Below are 14890 nucleotides of genomic sequence, written 5' to 3'. Positions count from 1 at the left end.
CTATAAATACAACTCATTTTCACTCCATTTCATCATCCAAAACATTTCATCTTCTCTCAAAAATTTCAAATCGCTCTCCTCCGATTTTTCATTTCAAGAAAGATGATTCGCGCACTTTTGTTTCTATGTGCCATTTTTATTTTTGTTTCTATTTATGGTTTACTAGGCGGTGCCCGCGCTACGCGCGGGATTTGATGGCGAGACGGACCGTTTTTAATAATTTTGTTTTTGGAAAATCTTTTAAGAATCTTTTGGAAAATCTTTTAAGAATTTTTGTATATGGTTGGTGATAGATCTGCATGGTTCGGAAGGTGTTGTATGTGTTTTGCAGTCATCATAAGTAGTCGACTTGACCTGGAAAGTGTATATTTTCCCTTCCATGCTTTTGGTTTATGTTCAAAACACATGCTGATCTCTCTTCCGACAAATTTGATTTGATACTAACGTATTTAATAATTTATTTGTTCCAAATTTATTTAAATTAGGATAATATTTAATTTTATTTAGTAGGTTTAGTAATTATTTATTTTCCCTAATTTCTTTATGGGCTCGGGTAGGAGGCGGTCAAATTCATATTATTACGCATAAGCATAATACAAAACACCTGTAAAATAAATCGAAAGACCGATCTGTGTTGTCTACTGTTTTTTGTTGCGAATGTAGTCAACAAATTCTTTCATCTTCTTAAAGTAATAACAATCCTCGCATGCGCTATCCATCGCATGAGTGTTGCAATCTGCTAAGGGTTCCATTGTGTCTGTATTTGCTACATATTTTGCCTTCACACTGACCCTGATTGCTTTAAGGGATTGCTTAAGCATTGTCAAGCATTGGGTAGTTCTGTCCTGATTAGTTTTCCAGGATAACATATCGAGGTAATATTGTCCCTCAGCAAAGTTGCCCCTGCACAACATTAAAATACCATAAATATAGGTACCATTATCATAGTTTCCATCTGCGGATTGACGAAGATGGTCAAGTCCTTTGATAGATTTACGGCACTGAAAGTATTGAAGCAACCCCTCTATGTAGTGAGCCCTTGGATTGCCAGCAACTAAACATTCATTCTTCAAATCACTGAAGTTGTATAGCATACGGAGTGGTTCTGCTACAAAGTAACTGAGGGTTTGATTCTTGAAAAAGATGGTTGGGGGTATGTTATAGGAGTTTTCTTCAGAACTACCAATGCTCTCGTCCAAGTCATAATTGTGTTCTGAAATGTCAGATACCATTTGTAGTGTTTTTTTTTCCACCTGATAATTTTAGGAATAACAGGTTTTATATGTATGTTTCCACGGGTTGGATGTTTAAATAGAGTGTTTGTAGATGGGGTTTTAATGAAGCAGTTTCGTGTAATTGTTGTTACATCGGAGACTTTGGTTTAGAAGAATGGTTCAGTTACAATGAGATATCAGGTAACAAAAATTTAATGTGTGACGCAACTATTTTTGCAATGTTGAATTTTTGGTCAAAGGCTAATTAATTATGCTTGTATTGTTTTACTTGGTACAATGACATTTTTTGGTAGTTAAAAGTGTTTTGTTGCGTTAAACGAATATATATTGTAGTTGGCTTATAGTGTCTGTATCTAATCTCTAACGGAGTTGTGGTTTTCAAAATATTATGTATATGTTAATAATTTTTTAAGATAGTTTTCTTAGTTTTTGTTACAAAATAATTTTTAATGACAAAAATGACCAAAAAATATGTATTAAAGGGTAAAAGTATATTTTAACTATATGATCACTAAAATTTGAGCATGTAATAAGAGATGGTAAGCTATATGATCACCAAAATTTGTTTTCTATTGTATAAGGTCATAATCTATAAGTAAAAGGAAAAAAAGATACGGAATATTGCCAAGGCATAATAGATTTAGTTCGACCTATAAGGTAACAGATAGTAGAAAATATGAAATATGTTAATACGAAATGCATACTTGTGTATATAGGAAACACTCGAATGGCAAAAAAGATAAACAGCAAAGTATAAAAACGAAATGCATATTTGGTTTAAAAAGAAAAAACAACTTCATTATTATTTAGAATGTAGTATGCGTTTCCACGCATGCAACTTGGCCGATTCTACACATCGTTGTTGTCGTCTCCATTGTCATCAGCAGCACCCTATCGAATGGAAAAGTTATATGCAGGTAAAAAAACAGACGCTAGGGCAAATATAAGGATCTCACATCATCAACGAACGCAGGTTGTGGCTCAGGGTCACCCTCACCGAGAATGCGTGAAATGGTGAAGCTGTGATTATTTGCCGTGAAATTGTATGGCCCCACCTTAACCTGAAACGTGTATGTATTTCCCTCCATGTCTAGAACAAACTGAGGGGCATCAGATTCTTCGGGGTTGACATCATTACCAGGCTGCATGTACAATGATACGATTGCTTGAGTATATATTCAGCTGACAAATAAATCACAGAATTGAAGAACGTACCAAGAGGTTGACAGCTTCATGGGCCCTCATGTTATGGAGTTTCGCCATAACTCCATCAAACGCACCAAACAAACCCTCACCAGTCTCGTCTGCAATTGATATCTCCACACGGTACCTAGCGCGTAGAATAAATGTATCAATTAACACATCAAGTTTAACGTACATGTTTAACTTGATCAGAGTCAGTACATACCGAAGGATACCAACTGCATCGGTGTTGTTGCAAGATAGACACGTGAGCGATGAGACAGACCGGTGGAGTTTCCTGAAGCATTTTGCACAGGAGACATAGCACCACCCCTTGTCTAACTTGATTCCAGTAACTTTCCCCGTACAAATGAAATCAATGTTCTGCATGGTTGTAAAGTTAGGATACGACCATGATAATTTACATTCCATATGGAGTATCACAACTATGATAGCCAACCTGAGACGAAGCATTGAGGACAAAATCGTTCAGCTCAGCTATGCTCAGTGTCTCCACCTTAGCAAAACTCCTTAGCAGCCGTCCTACTGGCGCAAGCCCAGTGTCTTGTTCAAGCAAACCGCTTACGAAGATAACAATGTGATTAGGCACATCCATGAACAAATAGAGAATTTTATAGTCACGGTATGTTTACAAGTAATGTCTCGGAAAATGCTACCTGGAAAACAAACTTTCCCCGGCAATTGTTTCCTCGTCGAAATGGATGTGTGTGCCGGCTGTGCCATTAAAAAACAGACGCCCTGCATTATGAGTAGAATATGTATGAACTCGACATCATTACAGAGGCAGCCATTTTTGTGTTAAACTGGTTGCTTACCTCCCACCATTCTCGGATACACACTGGTTGCAACGCAAATTCGTGGATCTACCGCCATCTGAGCGAGCTGGTTATGGATCTTCACAGCTTGAGCGTCAAAGAGTGTCAAAGTCACAGATGTGTCACTGCATTGTGGGAAGGCATAACAGTGAGAATATTGTAGTTACAATTTCCAAAATGATTGTTAAGACATCATAATTCATAAAAACTTACTTGTCCATCTTGATGGTTGCACTAACACGGTTCTTGTCCAGAGGAGGGTCAGTGATCGTACTCTTGACAGAAGTTATCTTACCAATAAGATCTGTGAAAAGACTATCAAAAACTTAAATATGTAGTCGGAGGAGATGATAAGAGGATCATTACCTGGAAGTTGGTTGTTGGAGTTAGCAAGACGAAGCATCTCACTGTAGTTACGGAACCGGAATGATTCAAGAGGTATCGGAACAGCCGGGTCAGTGATCTTCTCGAAAGTGGTGGAGTCAGTAAACCGGATTAGTAGAGAAGAGTCCGAGAGGCGGTAATCCTGGTTACACCTTGTTACTTCAAAACCGGTCAGGGAGTAAACCGTACCTGCTTCAAGATTAGTCTGGTGCGCTGCGAGACAGTTAACGTTCACAGAAGCCGGCACCATGGTCGCCTGAAAATGAAACAAACACAAATACAATTAACAAAAACAGATAGAATAAACGAAAGTGCCACAGAATTGATTAAATATATAATTATCTATCAATCTATCAATTCTTACGTGAGGATATATAACAAATGTCATACAACTATCTAACAAATCTTATTCAAATAAATCCAACAAATCTGATGTAAATCAATCTAACAAATTTGATGTAAATATGTAAATAAATCTAACAAATATGTATGAAGATGTAAATATGTAAATAAATCTTATTGGATATTTTTTATATTATATATTTTAATCAGGAAGTTCAAAAAAATGATCGTCGGGTAGATATATAATATTTGAATATTTGTTTTCAGTCGGGAAATCGTTAAACTAACGGCGGATGTAAAACATAACCTGAGAGTCAAGCAAGAGCATCTCGACGCTCATTCGTTCTCCACCACGGCGTAGGGTTCTAGCATCCCAAGAGCGGAGCAAGTGGACTTCGACGGTGGAGGATGAGTGACCGGCCTGGAGATCGGAGAGGAAAACTAAATCGTCAGCCATAGTACTGTATTTTTTTGATTAGTTTAAAACGAAAGAGATGTAGTTTATGAGAAGAACCAAGCATACCTTCTTATTGTCGACTCTAACGCCTTGCACATCGCATTGAATCGAGATCGTGGATGATAGATTAATTAGGGAGGGGGTGATTAAAGATGATTGTTTGGTCGGTTTATGAGTTCGAGCGATGAAGGAGACCGAGGGTCAGATGCGCAAGGTGAATCGACTTTCGAGCTAGAGACGCGAGGAAATCCCAGCGTAACCTGATCCAAAACGTTGCGTATCGTGACATTATGTTTTTAAATCCGTGTCATTATGGGCTGCATGTTGATAAGGCCCAATGACGTTTTTTTACGCGAAATTTGGAAGTGGAGTAACGCCATGTTCTAATAGGCTGCACTGTATGTTATTAGATTTATATTTAGTATTTCTAGATTATTATCATCTAATATTTTTTTTTTTTTGGGGTAGACTTATTTAGTGTTCGACTGTATCGTGTACTCAGAAGTATATGTAAGCTGTTCTAAGATCAGTGCCTTTCTAGAGTTTGATAAGTGTTGCTAAGAGTTCAGATGCAGTTTGAGTCATTTTAGTAATGTATACAATTTTGTAAGTACGGGGGGTTTTGATGAACCTGTAAATTTTTATTTAATTTCATGTTCGGTCTGATTTGTTATTTTGGTTCATTTGATTGTAAAACTTAATGTTAAGGAATTAGTGAAATAGAAGTATCACGAAACTAATATACATACTTAAAGACAATAACATGTCCGGTTAAGTTTGCCAACTAAACCGGATTGATAAAATCGACTTTTTAGAATGCTATTGTAATGACTGAAAATAAAAGTGGAAAATCTTAAAGGTAAATAACAAACATGATGCATTGCGTGCTTCAGATCATAAACTTCTATTTTTTTTTATCAAACACTATTTACCAATTTATTCCGCCTGGTTAATAGGTGTAGAGTATTCATGAGGATGGTAAAGAATATTTTATTCGAGCGCATCCAGTCGAGAATACATTGGTGATAGAATACATTGTTGCATGCCATGACTTGTTAACGTTTTTCTTCTGGGTTCCATATGTTGTTGAGTGATATGTTTTTAATATGTTGTTTGCAAACTGTGAATAATAGAGTAGGAACCAAAGAGGATAATATTAAATGGAGTTGTAATAATGAAATTGTAAGGACTGGGTAAATGAGTGGAAAAATTCAAAAAGTTTGATAACAGATAGGATGAATTGCGTGTGTCAGAAGAAACACTATGTTCACAGTCACGCCAATGTCTTTTACAGAATATGAAGTTATAATACTTGACGCTTGATCCAATCACTGGAATGAAAGTTTTCTCACCATTTGATCCATGAGGGTTGCACACTGAAAATAACAGAGAAAATGAGAAGGATATATGATTGATTAGAACAGAACTGCATAAGGTGGAATAAAACTGCAGTAGAAGTACATGATTTTTGGATGTTCAAGTCCACAGTGCCTTCTTTCCCTGCAAGCATTTTGATTTGGTTATTAGTCGAAACAATCCGTATGAGACTGACATATTAAGAAAATCACTTGAATGTAAACCTTTCTGTCACAGAGGCCCTGGAAGATCTCTTTGTACACAATATTTCTTACTCCGTCCGTACCGTCCGAATCAGAAGAATCGTCTAATATCTTAAGCCCCTCTGGTGATGTCACTCTAGATAAAGCTACGTACAACTGGCCATGGGTGAAGACCGATCTAGGGAGGTACAAAGCAGCTTGTTTGAGACTTTGTCCCTGACTTTTATTGATTGTCATTGCGTAGCATAAGCGCAGAGGATACTGACGGCGGCAAAACGTGAATGGATGCACGGTGTCAAGAGGAGAAAGCTGTATTCGAGGGATCAACACTGTTTTGCCTACTTGTGTGCCAGTCATGATCTCAACTTCTACTATCCTGTCACCTACACGACTGACTATCATCCGTGTCCCATTGCATAACCCATACGCTTGGTTAAGATTACGCAGCATCATCACCGGGGACCCCACCTTCAGGCATAGTCTGTGGTTAGGCAGTCCAGAGAACTCAAGAGAATTAAGATACTCTTGAGTATAGTGGCTACTCCAATCATCTTCTGGTGTGGCCTCCAGCTCAACGGAATCGGAGCTCAAATACTCTTTAGCTTGTGAGGGAACTTGGGACAGCATGTATGCATTTAGCTCATGAACAGTACTATTTGTAGGTGTCAGCACCGCTCTCTCTGTCAAGTACTTCTTGTTCCGATAATTATGAAGGAAGTCAGGATATGCCGCAGCTGCTAGTGCTTCGTGTGGTTTATCTGTTGAAGGGATCATGAATCTTTGGTCCACAACAATTTGTTCACCCTCTTCATTGCTGCTCGTATGAGAGAGGATGGTATCAGCTGTTCCATCACCAACCTCAAGGATCCATTTAGCAAATTCCCTTTCTTCTTTTTCCAATCGCATGTTCATGGAAAGAGTATAAACTTCTGCCTTTTTCCATAGATAAGATTTGCTGATTGATGCAAGGACTGTGTCTGGACGTCTTCCTTGAGGCACGACTGGTAATATTTACCTGAAATCACCTCCCAAGAGAACGGTCTTACCACCAAATGGTTTGTCGGAAGCCGTTGGATCTGAAGGACTCAACAAATCCCGGAGTGAACGGTCAAGTGTCTCAAATGCTTGGCGATGGGCCATCGGAGCTTCATCCCAGATTATTAAATCCGACTTTGCTATCAATGAAGCCAACATAGAACACTTGGGAATATTACACATTGACACATCGCTCAGTGTAAGCGGCAGTTTGAACCGAGAATGGGCTGTTCTTCCTCCTGGGAGCAATAGCGCAGCAACACCAGATGATGCGACTGGGATAACAACTTTATTAGTTGATCTAAGCTTTGCGATGATGGTCCTGTATAGGTATGTTTTACCTGTACCTCCTGCCCCATTAACAAAAAACAACTGCCCAGATTGCTTATCAACAGATTGAAGCACTGCATGATATACCATTTTCTGATCTTGATTCATTGATGCAAACAACTCTGTATGTGTCTCATTCTCCTGCTGAATGTCATAACTCAACTCCTGCATCAGCACTGTGTTTGAAATCTCAGTCAAAATAGCATCATCAGGCAATGGAATGTCAGGGTAGTCCGCAAGTGACTGATCATTCTCCTTCAAGAGTTGCTCGAGCTCGATGAGAGTATATTGCTTCAGCTGGTCGTCGTTGAGCTCAAGACCTGGGAATCTGAATTCTTTGCGTTTCGTGTAGAGGATGTCTTCTGCCAGGAACTTCCAGGTATGTTCCCAAAGCTTCAGTGGATTTACAACTCGACAAAACAATAAGATAATCATAAACAACCGTCTGAGCTGGCGACCAGTAGCCCAATATGATGGCTCCTCTATAGCATCATGCCACTCCCTGTCGTCGTCAAGCAAACGGCGTGCGTAAAATGATTCTCTATACTTTTTAAACACCACACCACCAACTGTTCTTAAGTCCTCGTAACACCTTGGGCCTCTAACAACATTTACCAAAATCCGCAAGAAATAGTTATCACCGGCCGCTGGACTGACGTAAACCACCCTGCCTATTGCTCCACCCGTTTTCCTGGGGGTCCATAGTTTCCCTGATGTGTGATAAACGAACCTAGTAGGGAGCTCAACGTACGTCAGGTCTCGTGCTTCTTCATACGTTTCACATGCTACAAACCATGCAGTTAACATCGTTTTCTCGATGTCTTCTTTTGAAATAAATTCTTCTAAGTTAGAAGACTCATCGTAGACAGTATAGTGCTGACCTGGTAGATGTACAGGCAGCTTAATAACATTAGGTTGATTGTGATGTATCTGAAAGGCAAATAATCTCCATGAGGCCTCACATGCAGAGATGTATCGACATTCCATATATCTATCTATCTCATTGACCACATCCACCCCTTCTTTCTTTTTCTCCTTCCCATCGCCTCTTTTTTCCACCTCCTTTAAAAGAACAGTAGCTCGATCAACACCTTTTGTAATGTATTTAAAAAGATATTTGATTGCACTGGTTCTGCAGCACCATTCAACATTGATATGGGCCTGATATTTTTTAAGGAGACTGAGGTTGTGAGGGACAACGTACTGATTCCCTATCTCAATATTGCTCTTCAAGACTAAATGCTTGGGATTTGATCGCCTTCTGTATCTGACAAACCCAGACTTGTCAATGTGTGAATGATCTGATAACGGCTTAGGGTAAGCCTTGGTGCACTCTCCCTTGTCCATGCAAGGTGATGTTGGTCGACGTTTTCCGCATGGCCCATGAATCATATGGCGGTCGACCAATGCAAAACCTTCAGGATCTACATCTCTGTCTGGCAATTCAGCTGATATATATTGATCAATCATTGAGGTGGTTGCTTCTTTCTTAATGCCTTCTAACCATAATAAAATATGGGCATGAGGCAGTCCTCGTTTCGGGAATTCAATGGTGTATACAACTAAATTTTCCAAAAAAAAAACAATCAAGTTAATAACACAATTTGAGTATGTAACATATATAAATTAATATGCTAATATAACGATAAAGAGTGTCCACCATATGCGTCCAGATGATGCTTTAACTCCACCCAGTTTGGATTTGCTGTGACTGTGATGAACAGATGAGGATTGCCATACCACCGACATATAGCCATTGCGTCTTGATACTTCTCAGCCATGTACCTAGGACCACCAGTGAATGAAGAAGGTAGAATGATCTTCCTGCCAAGCTGTGTTGCATCTGAATCTCCGCTCTCCACAGCATCACACAAGTTGCTATACAAATCTGCTCGGAGTTTCTTTTGGTTCAACAGAATAAACCTTAATCTCTCTTGCTCGGTTGCAGTGTATGCATCTACAATATACTGGTGCAGCAATCTCCCGCCTTTTATGATTGTCATTCCCTCAGTTGGCCGAGTCTGAAACTGATAAGCGTAAAACTCACGCATTGTCATATATTCTCTTCTTATTTTAGACATCTGAGGACCTTCATATGGCAGTCTCTGGTTATATCCAGTCTCCCCGTACGGAAACAACAATGGATATTGGAGACTCATCATCAGGGGGTGTTGATCATTTATTCGCTGCAAAGCAGATGATTTAAGCTCCACAACAATATCTCTACCAACAGACGTCGCAGATAGGTCCCCAACAATCAATCCACCAATCTCGCTCGCACTTGGTAGATCATACTGACGTCCAAGGTTAGTTTGACTGACCAGAGTGATACTGTACTCAATGGTACCAGTCTCTTTAAATCTATCACGGGCGTGACGAAACGTCTTTGCAAGGTGGTTATGTTTGTCCATCATCTCAATTAACTGAACAATAATACTGTCAGGGATAGCCAAAGAGGAGGAACCTTGAGTGAACGCTCTTTTTCTGTTTTCTAGCTCATTATCGGTGTCAAAAATATATAACTGTAAATATTCTGGCAGAGCACCATCGTCAGGTAGTAGAGACCCGATCCTGTGTATAACCTGTCCATTGACCCGGTATGTAAATGGTCCAGAAGTACCAGTTACACTGTGATCCACATTAGCACCCATTGATGTGAATGCCAACAGACTGTTAGCTACTCTGATGTTGGGGCGGAATTTATTACTTTCAAGAAGTTCTTTGAGGGGTGACGGTGCTTCTCGCACGGGTGGTAGCCTGACTCTGCCCTGTTGACAACAAATGCTGAACTGTCCTTCCCCGCGGTTGATATCACCACCAACAGCTTCACCAGCCCACAGTAAAGCGTTGCATGATGGACATGATACTGTCTCGTACCTGGCATCACTTTTTTTTTTCCTTTTTCCTGATCACAACATATTATGGGCCAGAGTATTAGATTGTGTGTTGACCGAATATGTTTTACTACAGTTCTGTCTTTATAATTTATACGAATAGTTGAGCACAACACTGACCTTTATTATCGCTTGATTGTGTGAATTGCAATTCCTTTTTACGTACACATAGTGCCTTCCTAAGAAATCTTGTTTTTTTAGCAGAACCTGCAACGTGGTCGTGATTAGAAAACAGAAAGTTCGGTAAACCAGCAATTATTTGTTCAACATAATTCTTGTGTACCTGATGGTATGCTGCTCGCTTGATTATTGTTCTGCGATGACTCAGGTACTCTGTATATTTCATTTAGCCACGGCCGATGAAGCACGTCAGTATCTCCATTCGAGGAAGAGCATTGACCTCGACAAAAAGAAACATGATGTTTATTTAGACACTGTATATTCACTTCTATGTATTTTTCTTTATAAAACTGTGTGTGTTGTACTTTGATGTTTAAGTGACGGTCTCCCTCTTCTTCGTTTATTTGGTTGCTCAGTTGGATCTAAGAAGTAAATTTTAAAAACGTGTAGTCTGTGTTAGTACATGCGGACCCAACTCTCAGTTAATATGTTCCAAAACAAAATAAATGCATAACCTCTCGTCGATGGCTGTCTTCTCTTAGATGCTCGAATGACAGCCCTCACATGTCGCGCTGCACCTGGACCGTATGAGAATGTGGTTGAAAATTTAGTTTTTGTTCAAAGGGTCGAGCCGGAACTTTAATATGTCAGTAAAACTCAAGTATAAAAAATTCGCCGACTGATATGGATAAGTAGATAATACAAACATGTAATCGAGGTAGTAGCAACGTTAGATGCGTCTGAGGATTGGGCAGTTGAATTCTTCACCATAACCTCATCGTAAAGAAATCTTCGAGTATGGTTTTTCTCAGTTGTTTAGTGGATCTTGAGGGTTCATGAGGGACGTGTATGTATTGCTGACGATCTAGCGTCCCACATATACAGCCTTCTGCGAGGCATTTAATTGGCAGTTACAAAGTGACTGATGCGTATGTGAAGAGTTGCATCATGAATTGTGTTCATAGTGACGGTAGTAAACATGCCAGAGAGAATTTATAACCTTTTAAACATTTATCAGTTTGAATATTAATAGGTGTAATCGATAAATATTCCAAAGCTATGTAGTGATTGTCAATAATATATTTTTTAGTACCTAGCTATTTAGGTGTATTTTTTTTTTAATATTTTTAAATGATCTAAACTAATATCTTATAACATAAAAGATATAAGATATTAAATTCAATACCGAACAAATTTATAAATTGTATACTAACTGATCATTTTTTTTAAAAAAAAACCATTGATGGAATGATAATTGTGACATTTACATAATAATACTGTATAAATGGTCGACGTTAACAGTTCTGCTAAAATAATTAGATGTTTTATAAATATAGTTAAAGCCGTAAGATAGCACATAACATAAAAAAAGGAACAACTCAAATGTCAATAAAGAGAGAATAAACAATATATATTTACAGGAGCGCTTGTACTTTATGAAATCAGTAACGCAAAGAGACCACCGCCAAAACAATGATCTATTTGTTTGATTTTTTATAGGAACATGCTAATCACCATGAAGGTAATAAGTGGACAAATATACTAAATCCACATAATGGAAACAAATAAACAACTAAAAATATTTTATGGGAAATTGATGTTATGTAACGCTAGCTGGTTTATTCCCAAGGAAAATAAACAATATCATTTTTGCAAAATAATTCGATCTTTAATAATGGTAGATAAAATTATAAGCTATCACGAAACATGGAATAATAAATAGGGAAATACCAAATGCATACTTGTTCATAAAGAAAACGCAATTGTCAACAAAGATAAAAACACCAAAGGAGAAACACCAAATGCATAATTGTCTATTGAAAAAAAAGCAAAAACTTTGTTATTATTGAGAAGGGGTATCTGCCTTCCCACTTATGCCTTCCGTGCCTTCTTAGACTTAGCAGATGGCCCTGCGGACTTGCTACATCCACCATCCTTCATCTTACGTCTCACCAAGCCAGCACCGTCGTTGTCATCTCCATTGTCATCTCCATTGTCATCGTCACCACCCTATAGAATGAAAACGTTAAATTTATTCAAAGCAGAAACGGTAGTGGAGGATATAAGAGTATTACATCTTCAACAAACTCAGGCTGTGGCGCACGTTCACCCTCCCCGAGAATACGTGAGATGGTGAAGCTTTGATGATTTGCTGTGAAATTGTATGGGCCCACCTTCACCTGGAACGTGTATGACTTTCCCTCCATGTCTCGAACAAACGGAGGAGCATCAGTTTTTTCGGGGTTGACATCATCACCGGCCTGCATTTACAATGGTACGGTTCACTAAGTATATATTCAACCGACAATTAAAGCACCATATAAAATAACGTACCAAGAGGTTGGCAGCTTCATGGGCCCTCATGTTATGGAGCTTCGCAATAACTCCATCAAACGCAACAAACAAACCCTCACCAGTCTCGTCTGCGATTGACATCTCCACACGGTATCTAGTGCATATAAAATTTTCAAATCACACAGTTAGTTCAGCGTAGATGATTAAGCCGCTTAGGGTCAGTACATACCGAAGAACACCAACTGCACTGGTGTTGTTGCAAGACAGACACGTGAGAGATGAGACAGACCGTTGGAGTTTCTTGAAACATTTTGAACAGGAAACATAGCACCACCCCTTGTCCAATTTCACTCCAGTCACCTTTCCGGCGCAAATGAAATCAATTTCCTGCATTGTTATAAAGTCAGATTAAGAATTCTAAATCACATTCGATATGGGTCATGACAATCATGCTAACGAACCTGAGACGTAGCAGTGACGACAAAATCATTGAGCTCAGATATACTCAGCTTCTCCATCTTAGCATAACTCTTTAGCAGCGGAGCTACTGGCGGGAGTCCAGTGTCTCGCTCAACCAACCTGTATACGAAGATAACAATGTCCTTAGGCACTCCCATGCACAGTTCAGAAAATACTACAATCAAGATGTTTGAAAGCAATGGCACGCAAACTGATACCTGTAAAACAATCGTTCCCCTGCATCTGTTTGCTTGTCGAAATAGATGTGTGTGCCGGATGTGGCGTTCAAAAACAGACGCCCTGCATTATAAGTCGAGTATGAATGATATCAACATCATTTCAGGGATAGACATGTTTGTATCACACTGGTTGCTTACCTCCCACAATCTTTGGGTTCACACTGGTTGCAACAACAACCCTTGGATCCACTCCTATCTGTTCTAGCTGATTATGAATCTTAACAGCCTGAGCGTCAAAGAGGCTCATAGTCACAGACATGTCACTGCAATTTTGGAAACTGAACAGTAAGAAGACAAAACAACTGTGAAGATACTGAAGCTCATAAAAACTTACTTGTCCATCCTAATGGTCGCCATGACACGATTCTTATCCTGAGGAGGGTCAGTTACCGTACTCTTGACAGCAGTAATCTCGCCAATAAGATCTGTGAGCAAAAGACTATCAGATATATATATATGTAATCAGAAGAGGTAATAAGAGGAGCATTACCCGGTAATTGATTGTTGGAATTAGCAAGACCAAGCATTTCACTGTAGTTACGGAACCGGAATGATTCAAGAGGTATTGGAACGGCTGGTTCGGTGACCTTCTTGAAAGAGGTGGAGTCGGTAAACCGGATTAGTAGAGAAGAGTCTGACAGGCGATAATTCTGGTTACAATGTGTGACTTCAAAACCTGTAAGAGAGTAGACCGAACCCTCTTCAAGATTAGTCAGGTGTGTTGCGAGACGGTTAACATTAACTGTAGCCGGCATCATGGTTGACTGAAAATGAAACAAAACACAACTATGATTAACAAAGAAAAAAAATCTAAACAAATCTTATACAAAACTCTGAATAAACCGACAAACCTCAAATAATTTTCTAAATCTAACAAATGTAAACTCAAGGCAATGAAGTTGTGAACCTAGTAACCAAATATTTAGATCATAATGAGCGAGAACTAAATATTATTATCCAACAAATATTTTAAAATCTTAAATAACATAATTATAAACTGACAAACCTCATATAATTATCTCGCAAATCTTATATCAATGAATCCAACAAATGTAAACTTAAGGCAAATCATAATAAGGTAGATCTAAAAATTATTATATACAAATCTTATAAAATTATCAACAAAAGCCAACGTGAAGAAACTGACAAACCTTATATAATTATCTACGAAATCTTCCATCAACAATTCCGACAAATGTAAACTCAAGGCAGTGAAGTTGTGAACCAATTAATTAAATATATTATGAGCATCAACAAGAACCAAAGATTTGATCGGCGTGCTTTTAATATGGATTCAAGACGGCGGCTACGCGTACAGATTCAATCGGATAATCAAAACCAATGGCGGATGTAAAACCTAACCTGCGAGTCGAGTAAGAGCATGTCGACGCCCATGAGTTCTCCACTACGGCGGACGTTTCTGGCCTCCCAGAAGCGGAGCAAGCGGACTTCGACGGCGGAGGAAGAGCGACCGGACTGGAGATCGGATAGGAGAACCAAAACGTTAGCCATAGCACTTTTTT

At 38.9% G+C, this 14890-nt stretch overlaps 4 protein-coding genes across 4 annotated transcripts; all 4 read right to left on the bottom strand.

Annotated features, from left to right (window-relative positions):
- Window positions 1–1906: 1906 nt before the first annotated feature.
- LOC106324276 lies at window positions 1907–3887 on the bottom strand. Its single transcript, XM_013762274.1, has 9 exons — window positions 3620–3887; window positions 3467–3557; window positions 3254–3378; window positions 3095–3176; window positions 2878–2998; window positions 2644–2801; window positions 2451–2565; window positions 2192–2377; window positions 1907–2126 (listed from the first exon to the last, which is right to left on the bottom strand). The coding sequence occupies exons 1-9, from the start codon at window positions 3885–3887 to the stop codon at window positions 2085–2087; spliced, it is 1188 nt and encodes a 395-aa protein (XP_013617728.1). The 3' UTR covers window positions 1907–2084.
- Window positions 3888–5959: 2072 nt separating this feature from the next.
- Window positions 5960–6901, bottom strand: LOC106324275 (ATP-dependent DNA helicase pif1-like). Its single transcript, XM_013762273.1, has one exon. The coding sequence runs from the start codon at window positions 6899–6901 to the stop codon at window positions 5960–5962; it is 942 nt and encodes a 313-aa protein (XP_013617727.1).
- A 105-nt stretch (window positions 6902–7006) lies between these two features.
- LOC106324274 lies at window positions 7007–8830 on the bottom strand. The gene has a single exon (XM_013762272.1). It carries the CDS (start codon window positions 8828–8830, stop codon window positions 7007–7009), a length of 1824 nt encoding a protein of 607 aa, XP_013617726.1.
- A 3370-nt stretch (window positions 8831–12200) lies between these two features.
- Window positions 12201–13621, bottom strand: LOC106327475. The gene is made up of 7 exons (XM_013765634.1): window positions 13506–13621; window positions 13347–13428; window positions 13131–13248; window positions 12899–13056; window positions 12709–12823; window positions 12450–12635; window positions 12201–12384 (listed from the first exon to the last, which is right to left on the bottom strand). Exons 1-7 carry the CDS (start codon window positions 13612–13614, stop codon window positions 12247–12249), a joined length of 906 nt encoding a protein of 301 aa, XP_013621088.1. The 5' UTR covers window positions 13615–13621; the 3' UTR covers window positions 12201–12246.
- Between the last annotated feature and the right edge of the window lie 1269 nt (window positions 13622–14890).

The sequence above is a fragment of the Brassica oleracea genome, chromosome C2 (assembly GCF_000695525.1).
Source record: "Brassica oleracea var. oleracea cultivar TO1000 chromosome C2, BOL, whole genome shotgun sequence".
NCBI lineage: Eukaryota > Viridiplantae > Streptophyta > Magnoliopsida > Brassicales > Brassicaceae > Brassica > Brassica oleracea.
The sequence above is the reverse complement of the archived record's forward strand: the minus strand, read 5'-3'. Positions and strand labels throughout refer to the sequence as shown.